This window comes from Rhinatrema bivittatum, chromosome 5, assembly GCF_901001135.1.
Source record: "Rhinatrema bivittatum chromosome 5, aRhiBiv1.1, whole genome shotgun sequence".
Lineage (NCBI taxonomy): Eukaryota > Metazoa > Chordata > Amphibia > Gymnophiona > Rhinatrematidae > Rhinatrema > Rhinatrema bivittatum.
Genome location: NC_042619.1, coordinates 16,442,139 through 16,454,701, shown reverse-complemented (window position 1 = coordinate 16,454,701; position 12,563 = coordinate 16,442,139). Strand labels below are relative to the sequence as shown.

The following is a 12,563-nucleotide window of genomic DNA, read 5'->3' as shown; positions in this document are numbered from 1 at the left end:
AGGCTGGAGATGAAGCCTGCTGAGGACCCCTGCTGCACCACAGGCTGAGTCAGATGACCATTGAGGAGATGGCTCAGGTAGCTTGGGTCAGAGCTCACTGGAGGCCTCTGCTGGTGAGGAGGTGTCACAGCTGGCTGGATCAGGGCACAGTGAGGCTACATGGCAGGGAAACCATGACATTCTATTTTTAGGTGTCTATAAATGTTAAATGTAGGTGTTTATTTTCCAGCTAATTAGAAGTTCCCTGAGACTACAAAAATATCAGTCTTTTTGTGGCACAGGTACTATTGCTGGGTACCGTACTGATGAGGAGACAGCACGGAAAAGGGACAAAAACAGAGTGGAGGACCAAGGCGGGCATGGAGAGAGGTGAGAGTATTAGGGGAAGTGTTTTTTCCCCAAGCGTTATCCAATAAACACCTATTTTTTTATTTTATTTTATTTTTTTTAGGATAAGAGGCATTTTATAGATGTTTTTCAGCTAAAACCTAAAATCAGAAGCCCTCCTTCTGTGGTGTGTATGATTGTGGAAATGGAAGTCCTCCATTCATCCCAAGAACAATTACAGCACTCATAATCTCAATTTATTTTTATATGCTGCAAACTCCAAGGAGTACAGAAGTGGGGTTTATCCCTGTCCTTGACGTCGCACCTCGGTAGCGCTGAAAGCGGAGGTGTGTGTGCCTGCTCGTGTTGTCCAGCCGTACCGGGCTGGAAGAGGACGTCTGGGCTTGTCCTTGATGTAGTACTGGAAGAGAAGGGGTGACTTGCCTGTGCAGTCCCGCCTTTATACCGTGGAAGGTGGTGTGTATTCGTGCCCTTGATGTCCCATTACCAAGCTGGAATGTGGTGGGGGAGGATTGCCATGCAAACCCTCCAGAGCTATTTACACCTGCCGAAAATATCCTTACCCTTAAGGATATGCAGAAAGGAACAATGTTATTTCGTGGCAAGGCTCAGGACTATTCTGAAAATTTTGCCCAGTGAAAAAACTATTTGCCGTAGACTTTAATGGGAGAATTTACACTACCAAAAAAAAAAAAAAAAGACAAGCAAGAAATGTGTTAGTTATGCAGCTTTTGACCCTTTGTTAAAGAAAAAGAATAAATCTGCAAATGTAGAAAATAATTTCAAGTCTTGTCCACCACCTTAGGCCCAACTGCCAGGCAGCTCAGTTTAAGATGAATTTGGAAAGAGTAGTGCATGTAAAAATGAGCACATAAATAGCGCATATTCCAGCGTTTGCTATTTTATAAACCTCAGACATGCAAGCGCAAGCAATGGTGTGCGAATAAATTTGCTGGTATAAAAAGGGGGCTGCTGGGCAGGGCCAATATTTCCACGTATAAGGTGCTGTTTTAAAACCTGCGAACGTGACATGCATACGGCTGTTACCTGCGCATATTCCACATGTAATTATCAGGCTTAAGCAGAATATATTTCTTTACAGACAATTACTGACTGGTAAGGGGTCAGGGCAAACCGGGGGGAGGGTAGACTGAAGAACCAGGGGGCCTTGATGATCTAGAGGTAGACTGGCAAACTGGTGGATTCATTGGATTAACTGGTAATTTCCTTCATACACTTATGTTGTAAAAGGTGTTGCGACCTTCCCTTCCCGACGGCTTCACTCCTCCTTCCTTTCTTTCTTTGCACCTCCTCTCGCTATGGATGGACGTCTGGCTGCCGTGGCGTCTGCCTGCCGTCCTCTCCGGCGTCCCCGGACCGGCTTGGGCGCTGCCTCCCACCATGCTCCGCTGGTACCTTAGGGTGCGTGCGCCGTGCGGCCCTCACTCTTATTTCCTCTATGGTGCGTTCCTCAGGAGCGTCCCCCTGTGATGACGTCACGCTGCCCGGATATTTAAGCCTACAGTTTATTGCTAGCCATTGAGTTAGCAAGGGATTTCCTACAGATGGGATTCGCTCTCCGTACCCAGCTACTCTGCCTCCAACTTCCATTGGACTCTTTCTGCTAACGGGGTACCCGCTCCTCGGGGGCCTCGCTTGCTTTTCAGGTCGCTATCAGGAACTGGTACTCGCTCCTCGAGGGCCCATGTTCCCTGACTCGCTGCCTGTGTCCATCTTCTCTTCTACTTGGAAGAATTCGCTACAGACACCACCAGTGAGTACAACTACCATCCACTCCTCAGAGCTGTCTCCCTGGAACCAGGTACTCGCTCCTCGAGAATCTGCCCCCGTTCCAGCCCCAGTGCCACCTCCTACGTGGAACCGCTGTGTGAGTACTTTGCCAACGAGTCTCTCTGCCTCCAGGGATCAGGTACTCGCTCCTCGAGGGCCTGCCCCCGTTCCAGCCCCAGTGCCATCTCCTACGTGGAACCGCTGTGTGAGTACATCACCTTCAAGCCTCTCAGCTCTCAGGGATCAGGTACTCGCTCCTCGAGGGCCAGCTCTCCCTTTCTCGGGACTTCTCCATACTGGGGACTCTGTGAATGTTCTATTGTGCTCACTTTCTCAGTTCTCTCCACTACAGCACTGCCACTGGAGGAACCGCTGTTCCAGCGTCCTGGGGAATACTGGCCCAGCTGGGCTCCATCTTCTACTCACTACTGCCACCTCTGGTGGCTTCTCAAACTGTCTAAATAAAGAACTATCTGTGTTTGTGTGTCCGGAGCTGAGCCTGACTTGTGACCCCTCACGGGACTTCCCCCCTGTGGGCGTGGTCAGCTGCCACAGTGTCAAAGGGTCCACCCAAACCTCACTAACTATAATAAATAGTTGAGAATTTACATGCGTAAATGTCAACAAGTACTAAGGAAAATATGTGAGTTAAATTTCCTTGTATAAGTGACTAAAATTAGGAGCACAAATACACGGGCATGGCAGATGTCTGCTACTTATCTGGAAAATGTTTTCTTATCCAGCTAAGTGGCGGAAAAGCCATCACTTTGCCGGATAAGTCTTAAAAAGTGCTACATAGCTGGATAAGTAAGAAAGCAGGATAATTCTTCAAATGTTAGTTATCCATCTATGTGGGCAGCAGGCAAGCAACCTGCATTTCAAAGAAGCCAGTTATGTGCATATGTACCTGTGCGTGTGTGAATAATAAGGGGAAGGGGCAGAGCATGGGTGTTCTGGGGTGGGGACAACGCTAACACGCATAGCTCCATATTTTAAAACTGCAACCCGCAGCGCACGAGGGCTAGATATCCGCGTAATTTTCCAGCTGCTCCTGATGAGAAGCAAGCCTGTAGATCTCGAGCATTAGACAGAGTGATGGGTCCGGGGTGCGTAGAAGGAAGAAGCAGCGAGGTCTGAAAGACCTCAACATTAACCAGACAAACTGGTGGACTAATTGCAAAACTGGGAATGTCCCTCGCATGAGCTCGTTTTAAAATCCACTGACATAGGTGCGTTAAAGCTGACAAAGTCCTCTGGAAGTGACATGCGCTAACTTTGCTCGAGTAACCTCTTAAAAGTAGAAGTATGCTTACGCATGGTTGCTGTATTTTAAAGCTAAGCGCAAGTGCGCGCACGATTTCAAATTCAAACGTATCTTCGCTTCTGTGCCGATACGCAAGTTTATGGGCGCACGTGTGCTCATTTTAAAATCACCATCATTTTATATATAGTGCATGCGGAATTGCTCACACAATAAAAAATGTGTGTGTGTGTGCATGCACATGTGCATCGATAAGGCTGCATACATGGGCGCCCGTGCATGTTTTAAAGTTATCCTCTTATGTACAAGCCTCCTACACAGGAGAATGCTGACAGCGACCCTTTCTATATGTTTTTATGTACTCTGCCTAGCACAGCTGGGCGTCTATAAGTGGAACAGAAAAGTGTTAAATAAATAGTTGTTTATTTAGTGCTTTCCATAAATAGTTATTTATTTATTTAGTGCTTTCCCCACGTGCTCTGTGATGGGTTTTACTTTTCAGGGACTGCTCTCTCTGAAAGTTTGCCTGGTTCTGGTGCTGATTTGTATCCTCGCTCATTTGCTGTGGGCGGATCGAGTTTTCTTGGTATTCCAGCATTTTATAGAAACCTGAGGACATGCTGTGCTATATTTCTCTTTGAAGAGGTGTTCGGGATGACTCAGAAGACTTTGGTTAAAGGTAGGAATCTAATGACTGTCTCATCCCAGTGGGATGGAAATGTTCTCGGCTAAGAGTCCTTCAACTGATGCTTATCTCTCTCCACCTCAGATCAGCAGGCTGCGAGAAAGGAAGTGCTGACAGATGGCAACCATGTCAACAGCCCGAAAAATGCTGGAGACTCCAGAAAAATGCAGAATGCAGAGTCTAATAATGCTAGAGATGCTAGCAAACTGCCCATGGCAACTAAGGGATGAAGAGTCCATCCAAAGAACGCAGGGCTGAAAACGCTGCAGACACTATAGCAAAATGCAGAACCTGCCAAAGACATCAGAAAAATTCAGAAACCAAAAAAAAAAAAAAAAAGGTTTGAATTTCCTAAAATGCAAAAGAATCCCCCAAATCTTGCAGACTTTAAACACCCCACTTAATGAAGGGCTGAAAATGCGACAGCGTCGCCTACAAATGTGGAAGATGAAAACCAGAGCCCTCCAGAAATCTGCAGGAGAACGGAGGCAGAAAAACGCCAGTAGCTCGGAAGGCACAGTTGCAGGATTCTGGCTGGGCGCGGGCAGAAATGCCCGCAAACTCTGCCACTGCAGCAGCGCCCTGCGCTCGCCCAGCTGGGTGGCTCCTCTCATCAACCTGTGGGTCACCTCGGACAGAGCTTGCATTCCCCCTCCCACTGCAGCTCATATCCAACTTTCCCAAAACCTCGCCAGTGGCGGCCTCCTATCTGTTTCTGGAAGTTTCTCGGAAGAGTATATCTATTTTTTTTTCCTCCTCCTGCCACCCACTTTCCTCTCCAACCAGATCAGCTCTCAATGAACAGTTCAATATGAAGCTCCCGGGGGTGGGTGGGGAGGAGGGATGAGTGACAGCTGCTATAATTAACAACACCGGCGCACACTAAGACGACAAGGCCCCGGAGGAGAGTTAATATCGCGCCGGGTTGGAATTAATTAATTTCAATTCAGAGTTGTTAATTTGCAAGAGGGGAAAAAAAAAGACAAGTTGAAAAGCAGTAGTTGTTTGGCCTGAGGAGGAGGAAGAGGTGGTGGTGTCCCCCACAGGGACTGGAATTACACCGGCTGCTGAGATCCGGAAATAGCCAGGCTGGAATGCAGCACAGACGATGCATTTCTGGGCAAAGGAGAGAGGAGGATTGGGTGTTTACACCTTCGCCCCTGTTGGAGGTATCAGGGAATGGGCGTGAGGTTTAATGGTTATGCGATGATTGTAATGCATTGAAGTTGCATGGAAGGGTTTGACGTTAAGGATTTAAGGGGCCGATGCAATGTTTAAGCCGCTGTCGGACGCGGGTTAAATAGGCACTAATCCACCCCCTAATGCAATAGCGGGATCAGTGCCTATTTAAGCCGCGTCGGACACGGAGCGAATGTAATAGCGCTCATCGCATGCAAATGCATCTGAATGAGGCTATTACTCAGTCACGCCAATGCAATAAAATAAATGTGCGTCTCAGACGCACATTTATCACTCGGCTATTAACGCCTGCCTGGAGCACGCGTTAATAGCTGAGCGCACGGAAAAAAAGTACAGAAAAGCAGAAAAAAATGCTTTTCTGTACTTTCTTAAAGGTGAAAAAAAAAATCTCTGCCGGCTGCTTTGAAGACTGACGCCGTTATGCTTGGCGTTGGTTTTCCTAACCGGCCGGCTGCAGTAATGAAAACCGACGCCGATAAACTCAGCATCGGTTTTCATAACCGACAGACCGCCGGTAACCGTGGGGTCGCGTTAGCAAGGAAGCGCTAAGGTCGACCCTAGCGCCTCCTTGCTAGCGTGACCCCCTAATTTGCATATTGCATGGCGCCCCCTACAAGTCCATAGATGCACTGGGATAAAACTAGGAACAGTTCAGCCTGTCTCCAACGGCATGGAGCCTTCGGGTAACTCTGCAGGGGAACACGGCTTCTGGATCTGCCCTCTTCCCATCCCCCACTTCAATTTAGCCTTGAAAAGGTAGAAGCAAGAAGAGCAGATGTCAAGTCCTGCAGCAAAAAGCTTTCCAGGTTCTGTTTGGCAAAGGGTCACTCCAAAAGCACCAGTTCAGGCTCAGCTGATGAGTCTTCACGCCTTCTGACAAAACGATGAATTATTCTACAGCAAGTCACATACATCAGCAGCAGGCTCTCCCGCTAAGGTGCAGGATGGGCAATAAGTTGTAGGTCGATTCAGACGTCCGGAGATCCTGCCGGGGGGGGACGAGGACCCTCCTGCTGGGGCTGGATATGTTGGGTTTCTACCGGTTACCACAGATAAGAGTGAAATGTCGTCGTGCCAGGCCTCCTTCCCAGGGCAGGAGAGGGAGGCCAATGCTACTGCCCACATTGGCTGAGCTTTCCAGAGCCACTTCTGGTATCTTTTGTGCAAAAATGAACATCTTCTCGGCTGCTGCCTTCATTGCTGTATTGAACTCTCATTTGCTGGGGGGCCGGGGATTGACCCGGCAGTTTCCTTCTGCTCCTTTGGACTTCCAGCTCATTCAGAGGCACCCAGGAGCCTTCATTAGCAAACACCACGGGGTTTTCCCCCCTGGTTTATTTATTTTATTTTGATTTATATCCTGCCATTCGGATCACATTCAGGTACTGCAAGTATCTCCCTGTCCCCAGAAAGCTTACAGATTAGGGGCCTCATTCACTAAAGCTCTTTCGGCCATTTATAGCATGAAGAACGCTGTTTTTTGCACAGTAAATGGCCTAATGTGGGGATAACCCGAGACATATTTCGACTATCTCGCGTTATCTGAGCCCCGGCACCATGTGTATTTAAATGAGCTCATCAGCATGCATCCTGGCGCCGGATTTTTCAATCAAGGGCAGGGCTTCCACTTTGCATGCAAAATGGTGTTTTTTTTTTTTACTTTAACAACAACTATGGGCCACCTGCAAGGGGGGAGGGGGGATTGGGTCTATGTAGAACCCTGGGGGGAGGGGCATTTTCAGGGCCAAGCAATTGCTTTAAGCGATGGTGGCCCACAGTCCGCCTTTCTGCACTGTGTAGATCTTGCTGATGCGATATTTCCCCGCCAAGGGAAAAATACTGCAGGATTCACAAAATGGGGACAGATATCACAGCTTAGTGAATTAATCCCTAAGTTTGTACCTGAAGTAATGTAGGGTAAAGCGATTCGCCCAAAGTCATAAGGAATGTCAGTGGGACTTGAACTCTGGTTTCTGCAGCTTGCTGCTATAACCACTAGGCTACTCCTCTACTCCATTTTGTGGTCCCCTTCCAACGTACTTTACACTCCAGCCATCACAACAGACCTCAACTGGGGGCCATGCCCCAGGGTTTCCTTCCAGAACCGTGCAATTAATCGTAAGCCCCAAATCTGGCCACTAGGTGTCGCTGTTGTGTGGTGGCCGTCACTCCCTTCCTCTCAGAGGCCGAAGTCTCCCATGTCTAAATAATGGCCTTTTCTCTTTCTCGCTCCTCCTTTTGTTGCCTTGCAGTGATGCTTTCCAGCAGGGGCTGCTCCTGAATGTCCCTTACTGTGCTTTTGAGCCCAAGTAATGGACAGGGGTGTGCTCAAGGGTTGGTGGCTGCTCTCTCCTAGAGTCCAATGCTTCTCTCTTGCTGCCCTCTAATTCCCACCCCCAATCATGGACATACCTGCGACAACGAACACATTTTGACCAGGGAATACAGAACATTTAGGGGGGATATGATAGAGATGTTTAAAATCATGAGAGGTCTAGAACGGGTAGATGTGAATCGGTTATTTACTCTTTCGGATAATAGAAAGACTAGGGGGCACTCCATGAAGTTAGCAAGTGGCACATTTAAAACTAATCGGAGAAAGTTCTTTTTCACTCAACGCACAATTAAACTCTGGAATTTGTTGCCAGAGGATGTGGTTAGTGCAGTTAGTATAGCTGTGTTTAAAAAAGGATTGGATAAGTTCTTGGAGGAGAAGTCCATTACCTGCTATTAAGTTCACTTAGAGAATAGCCACTGCCATTAGCAATGGTTACATGGAATAGACTTAGTTTTGGGTACTTGCCAGGTTCTTATGGCCTGGATTGGCCTCTGTTGGAAACAGGATGCTGGGCTTGATGGACCCTTGGTCTGAACCAGTATGGCATGTTCTTATGTTCTTATGTATAATTATAATCCTATTAACCCAATATTCAGTGCTCCCCTAGCCCCAAGAAAGTGTTTCGAGGGGCAGCATTGTGTGTGCAACATAGCAAAAGAGACGTTTCCTCAAGTCTGTTCACCTCTGAATACCTTGCCAGCCTCCTTCAGTTCCCATGAAGGATTCCTAGTCACCTATCTTAGGTTTTGGGCTGAAAGTTGGGTGCCGTAGACTGTATGAACGACTATTGAAACAAACTCCAGGAAAAGCTGAGGAGTGAGAAGGTCTGTGAGGGACTGTGGGGGTAACATGAAGAAAATGACAGCAGAGAGTCCTGTAAAGTACTGCAGAATCTTTCCGAAATCTGAATAGCACTTACAGGACAGCTTAACAGCTTGAATGGGAAAGGGAAACAAAGTCCACAGGGCACCATAGGAGAGGAGTGGAGATGGAAGACGGCCACCCTTACCTGACATTCACATTTTAGTTTTTGTTCTTTCTGAAAGGCAAGCGTGCTGGTCAGGACTGTGGACGTGTAGCAGAAGCAGTGCTGGATCTTGTGTTCATCCTCTTCTGTGTAACTATTGCAAAGGAGAGAACGTGTTTAGGTTTCATGAGCAGAACCACATGCACCTGAACGCAATGCTGTTTACTCTGAGGTCCACGTTCAGTCGCTGAATATACCCAGCTATCCTACGGGCCGACCAGAGTTAGCCACATTGGTTAAGCGGCTAATGCTGAATATCGGTAATAGCCACATAACTTATGTGGCTAACTCTGGGAAGCCCCGAAACGCCCCCTTCTTACCCAGCTAGAATTTAGCCGAATAAGGGCTAAATATAGCCGAGTAAACCATTTAGACGGATAAATATTACATTATTCGTCTAAATGGCTTTTGAATATCGACCTCTCTGTTCTTAACTCTACTGTAAGCAGACAGCTATGGGAGCCAGAAATCCAGGGCTAGGCCAAGGTCTCACGATGGCCAGGGGTAAGAGTCAGGAAAAAGGGCCCACTCTCCACTCCTAGGAGAAGATGTTGAGCATGTTCGAACAGAAGAAAATGAATTTCATCCTCGGTCTTCTCTGTCAAGTTCTTTTTTTAGTACTGAAGAACACATTCTGTTCTATCTGATAAATGTTGCAACTCAGAGATAAAGGGACATGCATCTATTCTGAAAGGAAGAGAGGAGGCATCTGTGCGTATAGGAAGGAGGTGCTGCCATCTCTTTTGTTTTATTTCATTTAGTGCGGGTTAATTATTTTAGCGTACACTAAAATGATTAACACGCATTAAAACAAAGTGACCCAAACAAACCTTTTGCAGTTTAGTGTGTGGATGAATAGCATGCCAAGATGTGCGCAGAATTGTACACATACATACAGCAGACAATTCCAGCTCCGTGGAGCATACAGTTTTGTCAAGATACACAAATGAGACACAGAAGAGGCTTCAGGAACTTCTACAGAAAACAAGTTAAAATCAACAAGGCCATGTTGAGCGTAATGCAGAGTTCTAGTAACTAGATTGGCCCTGGAAAAAAACTGCGCTCTTACCAAGCTGTGATACCCTTCATTGGATCATTACTCATAGATGTTGTGAGTACGTGAGTGTTGCGGACCACACTCCCTCAGATATGACCCTTTCTTGTGATTGCAGCCCTTGGCTCACATGGTATGACCCAGAGAATGGTGAATTACTTTTGTACAGCACTGTGTATTTTGAGTAGTGCTACAGAAGTGATATGTAGTCCTAGTAATTTGTTTTTACAGATATCTCATCTGTCTGTCTTGACTAGACTGTAAGCTTCAAGGAACAGTAAGTGTCCATTGTGTAAGTTACGTTGCTAAATGCCAAGGTTTCAATATTCCCAGCATTTTACCTGGCTAACAATTAGCTGGGACAAATTAGCTGAGAAACTTATCCAGCTAACTTCAATATTAGGAGTTAACCAAATAAGTCTATTGACTAACTCTAGCTATGCCCTGGCATTCTCAGATAACTTTAGACTTAACCAGATATATTAAAAAAATATGCTTGTTTAAGCAGTGACACACTAACATTCTGGCCCCATGGCTATAGTGCCTACTCCCCCTAACTGGATTCCAAAATTGCGTTGGCGGGCCTATGCCCCCCACCCACGCTTCCTCATAATGGTGCAAAAGAGTGTCAAGCCAAAAGGTCTGAGGAGGTGACCCAGCCCCACCTCTCCTTGGTGATTCCAAAGCAATACATAAGTATGGCGTTCCACCTTCCCAGCCTCCAAAACCAATCCCAACAGTATCTCTTTGTCCAGAACCCCAAAACTGCACAGGCCACCGGGGGCTGCAGTACAAGTATATCGCTCAAATCAGCATCAGTCAATGACTCAACAGCAATACTATATATATATATATATATATATATATATATGTCTATTTAGCACTGGAAGGTCTATATTTTGTGTAGTTATATGTATGGGAGGGGTTATCTAATCTTATTATTGGTAGGCCCCCTTCCATCTCATTTACAATGCTCTAGTGTTGGACTGAGAAATCTATACAGGTCTGACATCATATCCTACGAGTTAGCATCAACCACAACTCTGGAAGCTCTAAGAGAATCTAGCAGCAGCAGCCCCATGACTTCCAGCGACAGCATAGAGACTCTGCTGAAATTCATCTGTCTCCATCCATGCCCCTAGGAGAAAGAATGCAACACAATTCAAATGGATCTCCTCCTCTGCCTTACCAAGAGTAACCTTTCGTTCAACATTACATATAGAAACATAAAAATTATGGCAGAAGAAGACCAAACGGCCCATCCAGTCTGCCCAGCAAGCTTTGCACATTTTTTTTCTCATACTTATCTGTTACTCTTGGCTCTTAGTAACCTTTTGGTTCTGTTTCCCTTCCACCCCCACCATTAATGCAGAGAGCAGTGTTGGAGCTGCATCTATGTGAAATATTTAGCTTAATTGGTTAGAGGTAGTAACCGCTGCAATAAGCAAGCTACACCCATGCTTATTTGTTTTCCCAGACTATGTAATTCAGTCCTTTTTGGTTGTTGTCTGTATATAGATCCTCTTTTCTTCATTCCCCCTGCCGTTGAAGCAGAGTTATGCTGGATATGCGTAAAGCATCGGACTTTCTCCCCTGCCGTTGAAGCAGAGAGCACTGTGAGTAAACTCTTGGGCTAAGAATCTTGGATTAAGGAGTAGATTCCCCTCAACAAGTGAGCTGTTCTAGGTCCTGAACACTTAAATTCTGGCCTGGAATGATTCTTGGCTCTTGGGAACAGGAACTCAGGTTAATGATTATATCTGAGGGCGCAGGTTTCAGCCAGAATCTCATTTGTGTTTCTGTGGCTGCTGCCCCATGTCTTCAATTATGTGAAGACGTGTGTAATCTTTTTTTTCCTTAGACCTCTACAAATGCTACAGAATGCCACAGCTAGGATTCTAACAAAATAAAAAAAAAGAGACCACATCACTCCAATTCTAAAGAATCTCCACTGGCTCCCGATTAAATATAGAATTCTCTATAAAACTTGTTCTATCATACACAAATCTATCTACAAATCCTCCCCTCTGGACCTCAGGATCCCTTTACAACTGTATTCTTCTTCCCGCCCGTTAAGAGCTGCCCAAAAAGGCTCTCTAAAAACGCCTCCAATTAAATCATTTTCAAATAAAAGAGCCTTCTCTACAGTCGGCCCGAATCATTGGAACTCTCTCCCTTCAGAACTTAGACTGGAACAATGTCCAATTACTTTCAAAAAAAGACTCAAGACTTGGATCTTCTCCCTAGCCTACGCCTAATTCGATCTTAATCCTTCCTACCCACTGGATACAAATTATCATGTTTTTTCACTGCCAAACAACCACAGATATAATCTCATATTGCTCTATTCTCATATAATCGCCTGTTACATGTTTGACTGCCAACCTTTACTGTTTCTGTTATTTAAAGGTTCTATGTCATTATGAGTTTAAATGTATAATATCCAAGTTCTTTATTTCCTGTTCTCTGTAAGACTCAAGTCAGTCATTTCAATAGTTGTCTGTAAACCGAAGTGCTTAGTGATTTTGTCTCTAGAACCTCGGTATATAAAAAATGTTAAATAAATAATCAATCTCTGTGGGGCCTGTGGACTGCTCTTTCTGCAGTCACACTATGTCTTTGGGAAACTAATGATTTAATGTTTCTGAAACCTTTGGTGCCCTCCACAACATGGCTGCCTGAGCCTGTCATTGAATCATGTGACTGTGCTAGGCTTCAGAACCCAGGACTCTGAGAGCCAATGGAGTGCAGAAAGAAGATTTGAAGACTGCCTAAGCTTTTGGTGACAGGAGAGATTAGAGAGAGATGGAGAAAACAACAGATGTGCTAACTCTGGCTCAGATCTAATAGGACTGCCAT

The 12,563-nt window shown here is 45.9% G+C and overlaps 1 protein-coding gene across 4 annotated transcripts in view; it reads right to left on the bottom strand.

Moving 5' to 3' along the window:
• Positions 1-12,563, bottom strand: part of PDE2A (phosphodiesterase 2A) — a 733,167-nt gene that overhangs the window by 101,761 nt on the left and 618,843 nt on the right. For all 4 annotated transcript variants that reach the window (XM_029602059.1, XM_029602057.1, XM_029602058.1 and 1 more), the window contains one exon: positions 8,633-8,744. In XM_029602059.1, coding sequence (XP_029457919.1) covers positions 8,633-8,744 — 112 coding nt within the window. The remainder of the gene's footprint in view (positions 1-8,632; positions 8,745-12,563) is intronic.